At 45.0% G+C, this 17,379-nt stretch overlaps 1 protein-coding gene across 4 annotated transcripts in view; it reads right to left on the reverse strand.

Annotated features, from left to right (window-relative positions):
- VPS13D (vacuolar protein sorting 13 homolog D) overlaps positions 1-17,379 on the reverse strand; it is a 248,099-nt gene that overhangs the window by 4,554 nt on the left and 226,166 nt on the right. For all 4 annotated transcript variants that reach the window (XR_006733919.1, XM_045546090.1, XM_045546092.1 and 1 more), the window contains 2 exons: positions 10,255-10,386; positions 127-367 (listed from right to left, as the gene is read on the reverse strand). Coding sequence is in view for 3 of the 4 variants with exons in the window: in XM_045546090.1 (XP_045402046.1) it covers positions 127-367; positions 10,255-10,386 (373 nt within the window). In the remaining variant the exon portion in view is untranslated. The remainder of the gene's footprint in view (positions 1-126; positions 368-10,254; positions 10,387-17,379) is intronic.

Genomic DNA, 17,379 nt, shown 5'->3' on the forward strand with positions numbered 1-17,379 from the left:
CCCCAACCCAGCCAGCCATGAGTTCCTGCTGGCCAGAGGGAGGCGTGGCGGGGGCCTTCAGAGACCCTCCACCTCCGAACCCCCATGTGCCACCCAGCGGTGCTGACCACAGGCCGGTGGACTCACCATTGGCTTCTGGTGGGAGGGGCCTGGGATGGACACGCCACTGCTCGTGCTCACAGCTTTCTTGGTCACCTGCACGTACACCTTTCCATGGTCTTTGGAGACGAGGCAGTGGTAGAGATCATCGTATTTGACTTCTAGGAAAATGGCCTCTCGGTCCACGTAGTCTCCACTCCTCAGGAAGTAAACAGCTTTGGAGGAGATGAGCACACAGTAGCTGTCGATGTTCTCCACGGCTATGAAGCTGCAGGGAAAGGGAACACAGGAGTGGCACCCAGCGCTCCTCACGGCGGGGGGAGGCCCACTGCGGCTGAGTGTGAACCCAGGCCCCCGCCTCACTGCACCTCCGCCCAGGTGGCCTAATCACTCCAGCCTCCGCGTCCTCATTCGCAAATTCGGAGTAAAAGTGACCCTGGCCGCGGAGCTACTGTGAGGCCCACGTGCACAGCACACGGCACCCTTCCGCAGGGTGCTCAGTCCGTGCTAGCCAGCGAGGACGTCCAGCAGTTTTAATAACAGAAACAATTTCACATCCTGAAATTGTATCTTGTGCGGTGGTTTTTTTTTGGTGAGTGTTTTTAGAAAGCTTAAGGCTTAGAGAAAATTATAACAATGTTTTCTTGGACAAAACAGAAAGAAAACAGTACTGCCTTTAAATGTTCAACTGAAGTAGCAGCCGAGAAGGTTCACTGCTGAGCAGAGCGAGGCAGACACTAGGAGGCAGGAGACGCGGCCCCATGGCCCAGGGCCTCGAGTACTGAAGGGAAAAGCCGAATTAAACAGGGTCCCCAAATTGCGCGGCACAGGGAGATGGCACGACGCTGCGGTGCGTGCACGCCTGTGTCAGCTCCCACCCTCTCAACGCCCTGCTGAGAGGTCACCGTCTCCACTCAGCACCTCCAGTGACAGGGAACTCAGGAGACCACTCTAGGTCCAGAGAACTCTAATAGAAAATGCTTTCGTAGGTAAAGCTGTAAGCTTCATTTTCTAAACTTTTAGTCATTACTTTTAAGAGTGTTAGGGCCACTCAGAAAAAAACCTCTTCCACGGAGCTCACAGATTTAAAGTGGGAATTTATGCATGTCAGACCTCTCTGTTCAGCTACTGAATGAAGGGTAGTGAACCTTGGAAAGGACGGTGACAGCTCCCCGAAGCCTGGCTGCCTCCCCTGCATCTTGTGACAGCCTTTCACAATGGGCTGCAGCGTCAAGGGACAGCAGCAGAGGACGGATGGCGGCAGGAATAATAAGAACTGACGCTAGACTGGCTGCCGAGCTCTGGTTGCCAAACTGTAGCTGCTCAGAGCCAAGGCTCCATGTAGACCGCTCAGGAACCTGGGTCCAGGGCAGCCTTGTTCCCAGGTCGGCAGTTGCAAAATCCTCCAACAGAGGCAGAAACCTGCTGGGCCCGGGCTCGCTCCTGTCTCCGTGCAGGACACACACCCTGCTCTCTCAACCTCCCAAATGCCCCCCAGCCTGAGGATTCACGGTTCCCACTTCTCCAACTGTAGTCCCCTAACTACTTCAACCCCCGCCCACTTTTGAGTGCTTAAATGCGGTGGCCCCCCCAAGCACTGCCAAACACTGACTTGTTCCTTCTGTGTGTCCTGGAGAAGTCTCTTGGCTCTCTGAGGTGGAGGCCCTGTAAGAGTGGGGGACACACTTAAATCCCCACGTCTCCCTCAGCACCCCACTGAGCACCCCACTGAGTCGGCCACCCCCAAAGTACGAATAAGTGTGCCTTGTTCCAGCTGCCATTATAATTACAGCCTCCCATGACAAAAATTGGAGTTTATTGTTCTATTCTCACTGGTTGGCAATGCCAAGAATGTAGACTTGTAAACTCCCAATGCCAAAATTAGAAAGACCCAGCAGCTTTTAGTGCTCAGGCCACTCAGCACAGCCTCTCTCACGTCCCACACCGAGCAGTATCAAGGGGAGCATCACAGAATCAGGCTGAACGGAATCTGCAAGAGCTGGTCCAGGGGAAGGAAGGAGGGCACAGAGAGACAGACAGATGGAGATGAAACGACTCTGACACACAGAGGGAGCACCGCGGCGCCAGCCAGCATGTGCTGGGACGCAGCTGACGCCCCAAAGCAGCCTACGCTGGGGGCAGGGGCTGGGGCTGGTGCACGGCCGCTGAGTTGGAGACTCCAAAGTTGGCCACTGTGACTGGGGTGGGTGACAGGAATGTGCATGAAAATCCAACTGAAAGTTAAGGTGCTTTCCCCTAGGCCAGCACAGGACGAGGCACTTCCAGCCCAGCACCCTTGTCCCCCAGCCCACCCCACGTGGCACCACTGCAGCTGACATTCACACACGGCCAGTGGACAGGGCTGGGGCTGTCCATCCATGCGCTGCTCCCACGCCCGGGCCAGCGCACGGACATCACCAGTGCACTGTCCACACTGGGACACTTTTATAGACCTTAAAACAGACTCCTCTCCAAGATGCCGCAGCTGGTGCAAGTCCTCCATCGGGTCAGAGCAACTTCAGGAGGACGGGCGCTGCAGCAGGATGCCCTCCGGAAAGGTAGGGGACTCGGTGAGGGAGACACAGCCCTGCCCAGCCAGGCACCTGGGCCAAGTCAGTTGCTTTCTGTGTGGCTGGTTTCTTCATCTCTCTCACGGAGATGGTAACATCCACCAGCTTTCTTCCCAAAGTCAGCACCAAGGGCAAAAGCATTCACAGCCATTCAGAAACATCAGCAGGGGAGACCAGCTCTGCTCATCTACCGATCTCTATTCTCTAAGGCCAGGGGGCCCCAGTCACACTCTGAAGCTGCTACTGATAATAACATTTTTTCAGACATTTGCATGAAATTTCCTAAAGTCTTTTCAAATCAAAAGCAGATCAGAGCCAAGGGCATGATCGAGGGAAGGAGAAAGGGGGATATGAGGCCACTGCCAGAGCTGAGCGGTGACCCCAGAGGCTTGGTTGGCCACCAGCTGTGTCTCCATCCCCTCCTGCCGCCTGCCTGGCACTCCCGCCGGGGCTTTGGGTTTCCTTGTCATCCTTACTAATTTTTACTCTTTTACAAAATCTGGAAACCACATGAAAGAATAATTGAAACAGCTCCACACTAGTCCCCTATCCAATGGAGGCTAGTCCCAGACTTGTCACTCTGTGAGAGAGGAACCCAAAGTCAGGGTGACAAGAGAGCGCGGCAAAAGCAGAACACTCTTCCCCTCTCCCCATCACCCCCCCACCCCCCCCCCCGACCAAGCTCCTCTGTCCCTTTTTCTGAAGCCATGGGCCATTTCTCGCCCTTCCTGGCCTCCTTCTCCACAGGCTTTCACTTGCTTCACTTGAGAGGTCCTGGCCACGCCACTGGCACTCTGCTCAAGCCCTGACCAGGGCTCCCCACTCGTCATCCCCGTCTCACCAAGCCTCACGCGAGCACTGCTTCTGGCCCACGAATGGGTGACTACAGGAAAACCTCGTGGGATGACACAGAGGAAGAGAGCTGCTGTGGTCTCAGGAGGATCCTGAGTGCCTGTCTTCTGTTCTTTGCTCTATTATTAACTCAGAGAAAGAATGGAAAAATGTGGCCAGAAACACAAAGCATCTGGATAAGCTTTATCCTTCAGATATGAGAACTAGAGAAGCCACCCCATGTTCTGTTGACACGTTTTAGGTTGCTGTAGATACTATAATTAATTCTATTAAAAAATAGGATTTTGGCCAGGCGCGGTGGCTCACACCTGTAATCCTAGCACTTTGGGAGGCTGAGGTGGGAAGATCGCTTGAGGTCAGGAATTTGAGACCAGCCTGAGCAAGAGTGAGACACCATCTCTACAAAAAAATAGAAAAATTAGCTGGGCGTGGTGGTGTGTGCCTGTAGTCCCAGCTACTCGGGAGGCTGAGGCAGGAGGATCGCTTAAGCCAGGAGTTTGAGCTGTGAGCTATAATGATGCCACGTCACTCAGGCCGGGCAACAGAGTGAGAATCTGTCTCAAAAAAAAAAAAAAAAAAAAAGGTTTTTATATGATGTTTTAACTTTAGAGTTAGAGAAAGAGGACACTCCGGCCTAGGGCATCAGCCTCAGAGAGTTTATTCTGAGAGAAGGGACGGCTTCTCCTTCTCCATCCTTCTACATCCTTCTCCAAGATGACAGGCACTAGAAGTGGGTGAATCTGGCAAGACTCAATGCCACAGAAGTCGAATCCACTATCACTAACAATATCCACAAATCGCAAACCATGGGGGTGTTCTCAGAACACCAGCACCATTATCAACAATAGCTCCAGGCCTCTCCCTCTGTGGCAGGTAATAACCTTCTCCCCAAGTCACAGGCAGACTCGCCATTGGAGCCAGCTGCCCTGGGGCCGGTCGGCTCTGCCTCTCACCAGCCACAGGGCTTTGCCCAGAGCTTCTCCGCCTGGGGTGTAGAACAAGGATCAACACTCTACTCTGCCGGGATAATCTGCGTGATGATTAGAGCTAATCGATGAGCCCAACACAGAAAAGACCCTCAGTTGATGGTGGTCCTGGTTATTTCTTCCTTCCGTTGAGAACAGATGCCAAGTGACCCGATCCTGTGGGGACAACCCTCTTGCCCCCGCAAATCTACATATCCTTTCATCAGCAGGTCAGAGAAATGGCTGTCCCTCTAACAGGCCACGTGGAAAACAGGTTCAGGACCAAGTTCTCTTAGAGGGAGAGAAATCTTCCAAGTAACTGTTTCAACTACCCTATCTGGTTTTCTTTCAACCACCCTATTTGATTTCTTCCTGTTTCTCCCACTCTTTTATTTTTTTGCTTTATTAACTTTATTTACATATCTTAATCTACTCCTAAAGTCATTTCAAAATCAGAAATGTTCTGAGTCATTTTACTGCAGGAGCAGTGCTCTCAGAACAGGCTTTACCTCCAGGTGTCACCCCTACCAGGTCCACCTGTGACCCCTGACTGTGTCTGAGCCTGGTGTCACTCTGAGTGTCAGACCCTCTGCAGAATATCTCCACATGCATGTCCCACGAGTGCGGCCCACTCGGCATGTCCACAGCTGAGCTCTTTCTTCTCCAGTCCTCTCATCAGCACCCGAATCTCAGCTGACGATGTCCCCATCACCCAGAGAAGCAACCCTCCACCTCACTCAGATTCCAAATCCACGCAGTCTACTGATCCCAATGATGTGACCTCCTAAAGACCTCTCCCATCTGTCCCCCACTATTCATCATTACGGCCATCCTGTGTTCAGGCCTCTCCACCTGGATTACTCCAAGGGCTTCCTAACTGGACTCCTCCCTCCAGCCTCTCCAAACGGATTAATTTCTCTGTTGCCATTAAGCTTCATTTTTAACATGTAATTCTGAGTGGGATCCTCTTCTTCAAAATCTCACCTCTGCCTACAGGAGAGGTGAGCTCCTTAGCATGACCACTAGGGTCAGGCTTCAGAGTCTGGCCTCGGAACCCCCTTTCCAGCTCTCCGACACCTACTCCTTCCCTCCCACACCCGTGCTGCTGCCATGCTTGGCCAATCTGAATTCTCTGGACATGCCGTGAGCTCTTCCGCCCAGGCCTCTGGCCAGCACTGATCTCTGTGCACATGGCCTTTCTTCCTTCTCTCCTTGGCACATTCCTCCTCCTTCCACAAGGTCAGGTCAGTCATCCACAGCCTTCTCTGCAAAGCTCTTCCCCAGCTTTCCAGGCATAAAATAATCATTTCCTGTCTGTTGGCCCATAAGGTGTTGCTCGTACTTATATTTTAACAGTAATTATCTGTTACAGGTAGTTGGGCTGCTAGACTGTGAACCTGCTGAGGACAGAGCAAATTTCTTACTCATCCTTGCGTATAGTAGGATTTAGTAAATCTGTGTATTAGGGAGTCTCAGAAAACAATGGTGAAATTTCATTGTAAGGTCCATTGGAATTTGCCAGTACACGTGCAACTTTGGATGCTAGACATATTTTACCCAGTAGTAAAGTGGAAAAATTCTCTCGGAACAATCTTGATTTAACTTATTAAAGATTTAGCAAGCTATTAACTTTTATCAGAGTAGTTGAGTAATCTGCCAAATGAAAGTTTTAATTCAGTGGCATATCAAAAAATGCTCAATTCCCTAAGTGTCAATAGTAATTGATAGATTATTTCCTGGTTTAGAAAATGGAAGCTAATAAATTCTATTCCATTCCTCAAAGGACTAGCCTTTTTTGTTTTGAGACTATGTTACTATAAGGTACATTAGAATCAACATTATAGCACATGCTCCAAAAAAGTTTTCCTGATTTCTCTCTCCCTCTTTATGCAATTTCTCAAGAATAGACAAGATACAAAATACCATAAACAGCGTATTTACAAAGGAGAAGAAAAGAGACTTTTACTCTTGACTTTATTTTCTTCTGTACTCCTGAATTTGCTAACTATATCCATGAGTTTATTTCATTAAAAAGAGTAAGAACTTATCTGGTTGGTAGGTGTATAGGCTATTTTTGTTTTCCTTTTTATACTTTTCTGTATTAAAAAAATCTCACAAATGTTACTTTCTAAAACAACATTTAGACTGGGCACAGTGGCTCACGCCTATAATCCTAGCACTTTTTGGGAGGCTGAGGCTGGAAAGCTGCTCGAGGTCAGGAGTCTGAGACCAGCCTAGGCAACATAGAGAGACCCCATTTATATAAAAAATAGAAAAATTAGCTGAGTGTGGTGGCACATGCCTGTAGTCCCAACTACTTGGGAGGCTGAGGAAGGAGTACTGCTTTGAGCCCAGGAATTTGAGGCTACTGTGAACTAAGATGACACCACTGCACTCCAGCCTGGGCGACAAAGCAAGACGCTGTCTCAGAAACAAATAAATAAAACTATATTTAAACAATATAATCAAATTGTCAAATTCCAGAACACAGCATGTGAGAGCAGCTTCCTAGGTTATGTGGGTCACTTATGAGCATCTTTTCTGAAAAGGTAAGAGCCACCCTGGTGCTTTTACAAACCTAGATAATGTACCGTTATCTGTGATGACGTATTAGAAATAAAATAAGTGCTTTTTAAAAAAATGAAAACAAGTTCCTAGCTACAAATTAGACATTAATTAGAAATAAAAATTAATTTAACCATATAGGATAAATTTTACTTTAACATTATCTTAACCCAGGATCCTATTTCAAAACCAAAACTGAGCAAAATGGGAAGCAATGACTATTCTGCAACATACCAGAGAAATATTTGATTAATTTGAAACTGAAGCTGACCAGACCTGAAATCATATGTCTTAATGATCTTTTTAATACTATCTTTTTAATACTAATTAATTAAATAAAGCAAAAATATTAAATGCAACTTGATCTGGGAGAACAAAGTTGAAGTCACCATGGCACCAGGGACTTTGTGGGGTTTTCACTCCATCAGGAAGTAATTACACAATATTTTCCAGAAGTGAAACAGTGAGTCTAAGTGGAAAAAAATGTGGAAACATTTAGTTAGAACAGTAGAGCAAGGTATTAAAGACCCTTTTAAGGGGTTAACTCTGAAGGGAAATATGCAAATAATTAGGTCTTTAAACATGTTTTTAATTACAAATCTAGGATAAAAGTCAGAGGTATAATTTGGTGCTCGTGCACTTTTCCTGAATACCCCTTTCTTGCAAAGTGATGAGTGTAATGTTCACATCACTGTGAAGGCCCAGGCCGACAATGAGGACACTTCAGCAAGACGTCTGCCGGGTTCCCTGACGCCTTCTTCCTCGCACTCTTAGGAAGGCCACGGTCACGTGCCTCCTTTAACATTCATTGGCAAGATTTAACCGCCATCTTGGGTGGAGACACATGGTTTTTATCTTTAAAGTCAAAATTCATTCATGCCAATATCTTTTCCTACTTCATATGAATTTCAAGAGTTTTAGGAAATCTATTTTACTGATTTCATTTTGTTCCAGTTTTCAGCTATCCCTGGTTATCTGTAGTGTAGATAGCTCAGTGGGAGCAATCCTATGTGGGCCGTACTATGCAATTGCTCCCTTGTGTTTTTGGTATGTCTTCACTGCAAATGAATTAAATGAATTTCTAGAGGACCAGAGATGGTTAGACTTGAATAGAGGTGAGTTGGTGAGAAAATTAAAAATACAATACATAATAATTTATAATCTCAAACTTTGATCCAAGAAAACCCCAAACTGATTGAAAAGTGGACATGTGTTAATACAAATGCTAAATTGCAGCTATCCAGCTATATTTATTCAGTGCCTATTATATGCACTGTTCTAGGTGCTGAGGATGATTCAGTAAACAGAACAGACAAAAATCCCAGCCCTCATGGGACTGCCATTCTAGTAGACTCTGCTCCAGTTCTGTTAGACCTCAGAAATAATTCTCTGGACCTCCAATCCAAAAGCCAAAAGTTCCATTTGCAAAGTGGTACCAAATGTAGCCATGGCACCAAATCCCCATTCCAAGGAAGACAGGAATATAAAGTTCTCTGGAATGAACTGCATGGGGACTCTGGGCTGAGGCTAGACTGAAACAGCAGAACCTATTAGTGACACCTGCTATGTCACGCCCCCCACCGCCATATGTGAAAGCCCATCCCCAATGTGACCATTTGGAGTAAGGAAGTAATTATGGTTGAATGAGGTGAAAAGGTCAGGGCCCTGAACCGACAAGATTAGTGTCCTTATAAGAGACACCAGAGAGTGCCTCTCTCCCTGCGCCACGTGAGGACACAATGAGAAGGTGGCCATCCGCAAGCTAGGAAGAGAACCCTCATCAGGAACAGAATCGGCTAGTACCTTCATCTTGGACTTTCCAGCCTCCAGAATTGTGAGAAAACAAATTTGTGTTGTTTAAGTTACCTAGTCTTTGTTATTTTGTTGTGGCAACCCAAGCAGACTAAGACAACAAAATACAACTCCATTATCAAGAGACCTTCTAATACCACCACAGGGTTTTTGGGTTATACAAGATACATCTAGGAAGATGCCATTCTATTCAGCAAGCAATAAATGAATGCTGGATTTGACTTCTGATATCCCCAAATACTGCTACAAAACTTATGAGATGAGGTCTACCTAATACTGTCTCTAACAGCGACACTAAAAACTATCCTGAATTCACCTGTACTTTAGATGCTGCTCTGCCAACCAAAAAGCACTCACGGCGCTCAGAACCACTCCCTGCCCCCCAGCCTGCTTTACTTTTTTTTTTTTGAGACAGAGTCTTGCTCTGTTGCCCGGGCTAGAGTGCTGTGGTGTCAGCCTCGCTCACAGCAACCTCAAACTCCTGGGCTCAAGTGATCCTCTTGCCTCAGCCTCCTGAGCAGCTGGGACTATAGGCACACACTACCACACCGGGCTAATTTTTTCTATTTTTAGTAGAGACAGGGTCTCACTCTTGCTCATGGCTGGTCTCGAACTCCTAATCTCAAATAGTGTTCCTGCCTCGGCCTCCCAGAGTGCTAGGATCCATGCCTGCCCCAGCCTGCTTTACTTTAACAGAAACAAATAAGCTTTAAAGGAAATAAACTGTCATTTTGCTACTCACTAGACATAATTATCTGCTTTCTCCGGGCTAGTAGTTCTAATACCTATTCAGGTTATAGAGCACTTTTATGATATAAGGGTCTTTGCAAACTAGCCTAACATAGTGATATATTTAATTTTATCATATCAACTAGATATAATTTCACTTAATATAGATATGACAAGGACCCAGGTATATAAGGGTTTATATTTAAAAAGAAACAAAATAGTCTGAAGAAAATCACATTTCCAAAATGTTCAACTACTAGCTGTTTGCTATTTATCTGTTTTGTTTTGCTAGCATTCTGCAACAAATAGGATCTCAAAGTTTAAAAAAATTTCAAAGAGAAAAAAAGCCCTTAAAATTGAGAACATTTTATCCATTATCTTCTCTCTCTGAACTAACTAGAAAGAGACTACCATTTTCTAGGAACTAAACACTAGGGTCTGGCTATAGAACACAGTTTGAGAACCACTCCTTTGAGTAAAAGGCTGTTTACAAGTAGTTATATCTAAATCTACGAAACAACTGGGGCAAGGAATCCTTGGACCAGTTCCAAGGTCTGGGAGTCATGATGATAACTTGGATCACATGGAAGTTTTGCAGATTCAAAGACAGAAAAGACAACTCAGTGGACCAACAGGGCCAGTTCTCCAGGGCGCCAACTTACAATTCGTCTTGTATGTTGTCCGTGAGTTTGAAGAGCTGCTCCTGCCCTTCTGCCTGGCTCGCAGAATAGCGGGGAAGCAGCCCCTGGGGCCCGGTGCAGCAACGTGGCTTCCGAACCCTCTGTGCTTGAGTCCTAGATGATTAAGTGGACAAAAAGCAAAGAGGTTAAGTGTTAAGGTTAAAATGATTTCCCTTCCTCACCTAAAATAAAAGTACTACTTAATACAAGAGATACTCTAAATTTAGTGAACAGAATTAAACTATAGTATTGCCTGTGAATGCACTATAAGATACTGGTTAGGAAAAAAAGACATTTTATAATATAGACATCTGCACTCGAATGTTTGTGGCAATACAATTCGCAATTGCAAAGATGTGGAAATAACACCAGTGCCCATCAATACATGAGTGGATTAATAAAATGCAGTGTATGCATACCATGGAGTACTACTCAACCATAAAAAGCAATGGTGAACTAGCACTCTTATGTTATCCTGGATAGAGCTGGAGCCCATACTTCGAAATGAAGTATCACAAGAATGGAAAAACAAGCACCACATGTACTCACCATCAAATTGGGACCAACTGATCAACACTTAGGTGCTCACATGAAAGTAATATTCATTGGGTGCTAGGCAGGTGGGAGGAGGGTGGAGGGCATGGGTAAACTCATAGCTAATGGGTGTGGGGCGCACTGTCTGGGGGATGGGCACACTTGTAGCTCTGGCTTGGGTGACGCAAAAGCAATATATGTAACCAAAATGTTTGTACCCCCATAATATTCTGAAATTTAAAAAAAGAAAATAAAGCTCCCATTTGAATTTGAATCCTGCTGCTACCATTTTCTAGCTATGTGATCATGGATATGTCAGTTAACTTCCTTAACCCTCAGCTTTGGTGTTCTCTGTGAAACAGGATGACGATGCCTACCTTATAGGACTGATCAAATAAAATAATACCTGTCCAGCCTGTGCTGGACAAAACATGGGCTCTCCACCAATGGTGGCTCTCATTGTTCTTGCTCGATTCTACTGGTCACACCCTGCTTTTCTAAGAATGTCTTCAGGAGAGCCATCCTTGGATTTACGGTGGGTCCAGAAGAGGACTGAGAGACCCTGGGTATTTAGTAGGAACATACCAAGCTTCCAGACTTCTAAGACGACTTCAGTTGCTTGGGTAAAGGGTGAGGGACACAGTAATCATGTGAAGGGAAGAAATGCTCCCTGGACCAGTCCCAGGCCACAGTCTGGGACTGCAGCGGCTCTAACTCATGCCGCTTAGCTGTCAGTTGCCCAGAGGAATCTGCTTTGCTATGGCTTTCAGAGTAGGCTGATGTTGTCTTTTTCCACAAACCATATACAGCGTAATTGATAAGTACTTTTTGGTGTTTTCCTAGAAACAGGAGTCCATATTTGTCTTGGAAAGGCTGTGCATATTTCAGATGACTGATAAGAATGTACTGGGTCTGTCCTCGGCCTTGTACTTGCTGTACTTTTTATTATTTGTTCCTGGAGCCCAGTGAAGCAAAACACCCCTCTCCAGACATATCTAAAGGAGAGGAATAGGCTTACACACTGAATCAGCACTTCAGAGCCACGAACAGTACTGTAGAGACTTACTTAGAAGGGCAAAAAGTGCCCTGGTGGGCAAATCAGATTAGTAATATGAACAGAAACAATCAGACACTCGCCACAGGCCATGCAATAGGGGAGGTGCAAAGCTGGGATCATCGTAAAGTGCTCCTGAACCCAGGTCAACATTCAGTGCATCCGGCCTTGATGTCTGAAGGACAGCCCCATACCCAGGTGAGGTTTGCCATGGACTGGAAAGCCCGAAACCCACTGATAATTTTTCAAAAGTCCAGTTACGAGGATGCCTTAAGTACTATTAATTGTGTTCTTCAAGGGTGATGTAAAGAGACTGTAAGGAAGTTTCAGTGCTTTGCACTGGAAAGGGAAAGGGTAAAAAACCCAACTTTATTTCTATCATATACTCACATACTCCTACTGGGCCTAGTCTCAATTCCTCCTTCAAGACATAGGCCTACTGTCGGCTATTTAGAGGCCAACTATTGATCCAAAGTAGGAAGTGCAACACAGGGAGCCGCTGCTGACTCGTCAGTGGAGAAGCTCCACGTCTGCTGTTTTAGGGCTTCTGGCAACACTGCAGGTAAAAAGCTCGGTCATTCTCCAGGTCTCAGAGCCCTGTGACGTTTGCCTGTCTAGTGAAACACCTGCTGTCATTCCAAACACAGCCCAAACAAGCTGGTATGTATCCTTTCCCCAAGGCAGTCCTACTATTCCTTCACTCAGGGAGCTTCTGGAAGAGGTTCAGGCTGTCATGGCAGAAGCCCAAAGGCCCCTCCAAGAGGAATATGGCCCAGTCTGCTTCCTCACCACCTCTCAACCTAAGATTTGATTCTACCTCCTATCACTACATCTTCCCTGATCTATTAGGAGGCCGGTAGGCTCAACTTCAATATGTATCCCAAATCCAACCATTTCTCCATCTCTGTCACAACTAACAAATGATCTCTGGATCTATAAAGTATTATTACGACAGCTTCATAACTTATTCTCTCTACTTCCACCCCTGTCCAATCTCCTCACGGCCATGAGAATGGTTCTTTCAAAATATAAGTTAGATCAAATCAGTCATCTGTTCAAAACATGTGTGTTTCACATCTCACTTGGATAAGTATATTTACTTATTGCTCAACTCCCCATCTGGAATGTAAGCTCCATAAGAAGTGGGATTTTGTTCCATTTGTTGCTATCCTGTGATCTAAAAGAGTGCTGGTTTATGGTAAAAGAACAATAAGAATTAGCTGAATAAATGAATGAGCACATTTGTGGGTGTCGGGTGGTATAAGGGCCATTACTTGAAAAAGAAAGATGACACGCAGACTTTGGTGGACAGTTTGAAGACTAGAGATTTTGAGCTTTGAAAGCCAACAATGTTAAGGCACAGTGAGAGCCAGCCAGAATCCCCCTTCCCTGACAGAAATGTCAAGGATGTCTCTGTCTGGTCCACAGATAGAAACAAAGAAAGGGGCACAAAGGCAATGACATGCATCTGACATCTCTGTTGATATATGTCTTTTTCCTTACAAGGAACAATCTTTTCAATAGTACCCAAAACATGCTACCAAGTAGAAGAAAACTTAAGCTCCTCTGGTGGGATCCAAGGAAGCCAAAGGGAAACCAAGGAAAGGTGGCTTGTTTCTAGGCCTAAACTTGATAATTACATCTCATAACAACCACAGGATAGCTGAGAATGTAAGTAAATGTGCCCCATCTTATCCTATTACCAAATAGCTTTCTATAAACAGTTATTTCTTGACTCAGTGGCCTCCCTCAGACCCCTCCCCAAATTTCGGTGATCTAACCTCACCTCCCTCTATTCCCAATACATTATTATCTAACTTGCAAATTACAAACTCACTGAAACATCAGAGAATGCAAAAGTAGAGTAGCTCCCTTGTGGGTATACACTGCCTATTTGTTATGTTTCTTTTCTTATCTGTCTTCCTAACAGGCTGCAAACTCTCTGCCCATTTCCAAGGTCCTCACTTTTTGATCAAACAAATATCAAGGGCAAGGCTGGACATGGTGTGTAACAGTGCTGGCTACAGGAGCTCAATGTGCCATTCAAGGCTCATTCTTCAAATCAACATAGAAGCAAAGAAAGTTAAATTTTACCCTGAAAGGAAACATCTTCTGTTATAGTCTTATAAATATAAGGATTACTTCCAGAAGGGGTGATTTAGACATACTCTTACTAAAAGCAGAAAGCCGGATTAAAGGAATTCTCCCCATATTCTTTATTACCTTACCATCGTCGGTGCCTGAAAAACTATTCTATTTTTTTCTGAAACTCAACTAAAATTTTAACTTCTTGGGTCCAAGTCGGTAGGCTATGGGTAGGGGGAGAGAGGGTGGTGTTTAAAGTGACTGTGTTTGAACAAATTTAGTTTCAAACTTAATCAAAAGAATTATTTAAAAAGACAAGCTAGCAAACCTCACAAGCCAGCAGAAAGTCTGAAGCAATATTCTTCAGTGCAGGCCACCGTGTGATGGAACTGTTTTCTCCATATATTGACGTGGCACAATAAATCCAAATGGCCCTTTGGAACTAGTATAACCGTATGCAACAGCAATCCCAAATTTGTCCATGCTCTGTGACTCAGCAATACAGCCTGTCCACTTCTAAATGCCTCTGATGTATTTTCCAGTGAAACTATTGAGCACCGGGAGGGAAAGGACTCCAGTCCTTTTTTTTTTTAACTGGACTCATCATTATCCTTAGTTCAGGGCCCACTATTAGCATTGGGCTCTCTTTATTTATTTGAAACAAATAAACACCTGTGAAACCACCATCCCCAGCACAAAAACTCCATTGGTGACCACGTGACTCCATCTGTATGGTGTTTTGCCACCCCACATCCCTGTTCCTCTTCTACCTAAGACAGCCATTGTTCTGAATCTTGTGTTTATCATTCCTGTGCTTATCTTTTTTATGTAGTCTTATCACATTTCAAAGCATGCTTGGGCACTTTTTTGTTGTATGCTTTGGGTTTAGTTTTGGGCTTTTGAATAAAGAATGTCACTGTCATATTCCTAAGATTCAGCTGTTATTTTCCGTGCAGCTCTAATTCATTCATTGTGCCTGCTTTATTAATATTCCATTATATGACCATTCCATGATTTATCCATCTTCCTGTTGATGGCATGTGGGTTATTTCCAGGTTTTGCTATTGTAAATGAAGCTGCTATGAACATTCTTATACATGTCTCCTGGTGAACACTGAGAATATATCTAGGAGGCATTTGCAGGATCATAGGGTATAAATGTTTACCTAAGAAGATAATTCAAACTGTTTTCAGAGTGGTTGAACCGTTTTTATACTCCCACTAACAATGCATTTAAGAGGCTCTAGCAATCCACAGCCTTTCCAACACCTGGCATTGTCTAGGATAGCACTGTCTAATACACAGCCACTAACCATGTGTGTGACTACTGAGCACTTGAAATGTGGCCAGTGTAACTAAAAACCTGAATTTTACATTTAACTTACATTAATATAAATTTAAATTGTGTCTTGGACAGCAATGGTCTTAGCTCTTAAATCTGCTGCTCAAATGGATATAAAATGGCATCTTACTGTTTTTTCATCCCCATCTTCTCCTTTCAACCTAAAGCATAATGGTATTCATAAAAAAAAGGTGGAGTAGCTCTAGATCCTGTCATTGGCACTGGAGCAGAAAGATCAACATCTGAACCACCCCGGCCTACCACTGTTGTACCAGTCCGTGGCCTCCCCCGGTGGCTGTGCTCCTGTCCCCGTGGCCAGTGTCAAGATGTGCTGCTACGTGGGCAGGGTTTGGTACTACAGTCCTGGCGATAATGGATGACTAAACAGGAGGTGGCAAAGCGCCACCCACTCACGTTTCATGAGTCGACAGCATCTCTTAGGAACCAGCACACAGCAGAAGGGGAAGGGCCTGCTCAGCGCACAGGCAGCAGCTCTGCCTCCACAAACCTTTGTCTGGCCAAAGGTCTGCGGTGTATTTAATTGCTGCCAGCTGGGGCTTGTCGGCCATGTTAAGCCCTCAGCTGCTGCGGTTTATAAATTTCACAGTGTATAGAAAGAAACAGTCCTTCCAGTCAACCAGCTAATCCAGAATGTCAGCACCAAACGAACTTGAGCTTTGAACTCCATGAAAACGTCAGGGAGTCGGCTGTATGGCAGGGAGGACTCTTCCCCCAGGGAAGGCGCTGCTGATGCAGTGGCTGATACACTGCAGATACCCGCCCAGTGAGAGCAGCTAATGCAGAGCAAGTCTGTGTCTGGCCATTGCTGTCTGACGTACACTAGAGGCCCAACACCAAAGATCAGAGTAGTAAAAACAATTCATGTCACTTTCTTTAAGCAAGAATAAATCCAAACAAGGTGACACAGGAGATGTAACCAATTCCACTTGGTTGATCTTGCCTTTCAGCCTGAGGGTCAACGGTTGGCCAGTCATTATTTGTTCTTAGCTTATATGATGAGTAACCGTGTCATAGTTGTATTAGTTGAAGACAGATGCTGTGCACACACACACATGCCCCTGTGCAGCTGAAGATACTAGTTGGTTGAGAAGCCTGTCATGGCCAATGTCTGTCAACCAAGTGATGTTCAAAAAATAATCAGTAAATGAGTAAAAGGTGTATGTGTCAAACACATGACTCCCTCGCATAACAGAATGTTTATTCAGTTGATGCTGCCATCTTCCGTAAGAGTTGTGTGCTGACCTCAACAAAGTGATGGATTGTGCTTGCATTTGCTTTATGTATGTGTCCAAGACTTTTGCTTTAATTATCTTACTGATATATACTGTGCTCAACTGAGCACAAACAATTAGACTGAGAACAGAGGTCAGCCCTGACTACCTCTTCAAATACTGTTAACTGATAACAGCTACAAGATACCAGGGTTTGACTGAATGGCTCAATCAAATATTTGTCATTTCTCTACAAGGAACCCAACAGTCTCTCTAAACAGTACTCTCTGCACTGGAGTAGATGAATTGGTTAAAACTCCCTCTGACAGCCACAGCAATATAGTGTATGGAATTCTAAGAAGACTTCCATGCCATGGGCTGCATCTGATTTCTGACCTGTAGACCTCTCCTCTCTGCTACGTGCATCTACTTTCAAAGACTAAGTGGAAAAGTATTTCTTCTCCCCGGATTTCACTCCTTTGCACTCCTTTCAGTACAAACTATAATCAGAGAAGATTCTACTAGACTATGAAAACCTCTAAAGTTTGGCTAAATTTACATGAGAAATTCTTTCCCATAGTTCCAAGACAAACTGAAACCCACCTTCTAGAACCTACTCAAAGACAGTATCCAAACCATAGGTTTAATAATAACTACACAGCTCTGGCTGCATTAAATCTTGAATTAAGAAAATTGTACCAAGAACCTACTTGGACAATTCAGATTTTGGACACATGGAAAATAGGTTGAGCAGGAGGAAACCCTATGTCAGTAGAGACTAGATCTTAGATGAAATTACTGACTGAGGATATAAACTGAAGTAGCCAGAAACATGAGACTGCTCGGAGCCCTGAGAATGG

Source organism: Lemur catta, chromosome 3 (assembly GCF_020740605.2).
Source record: "Lemur catta isolate mLemCat1 chromosome 3, mLemCat1.pri, whole genome shotgun sequence".
Taxonomy (NCBI): domain Eukaryota; kingdom Metazoa; phylum Chordata; class Mammalia; order Primates; family Lemuridae; genus Lemur; species Lemur catta.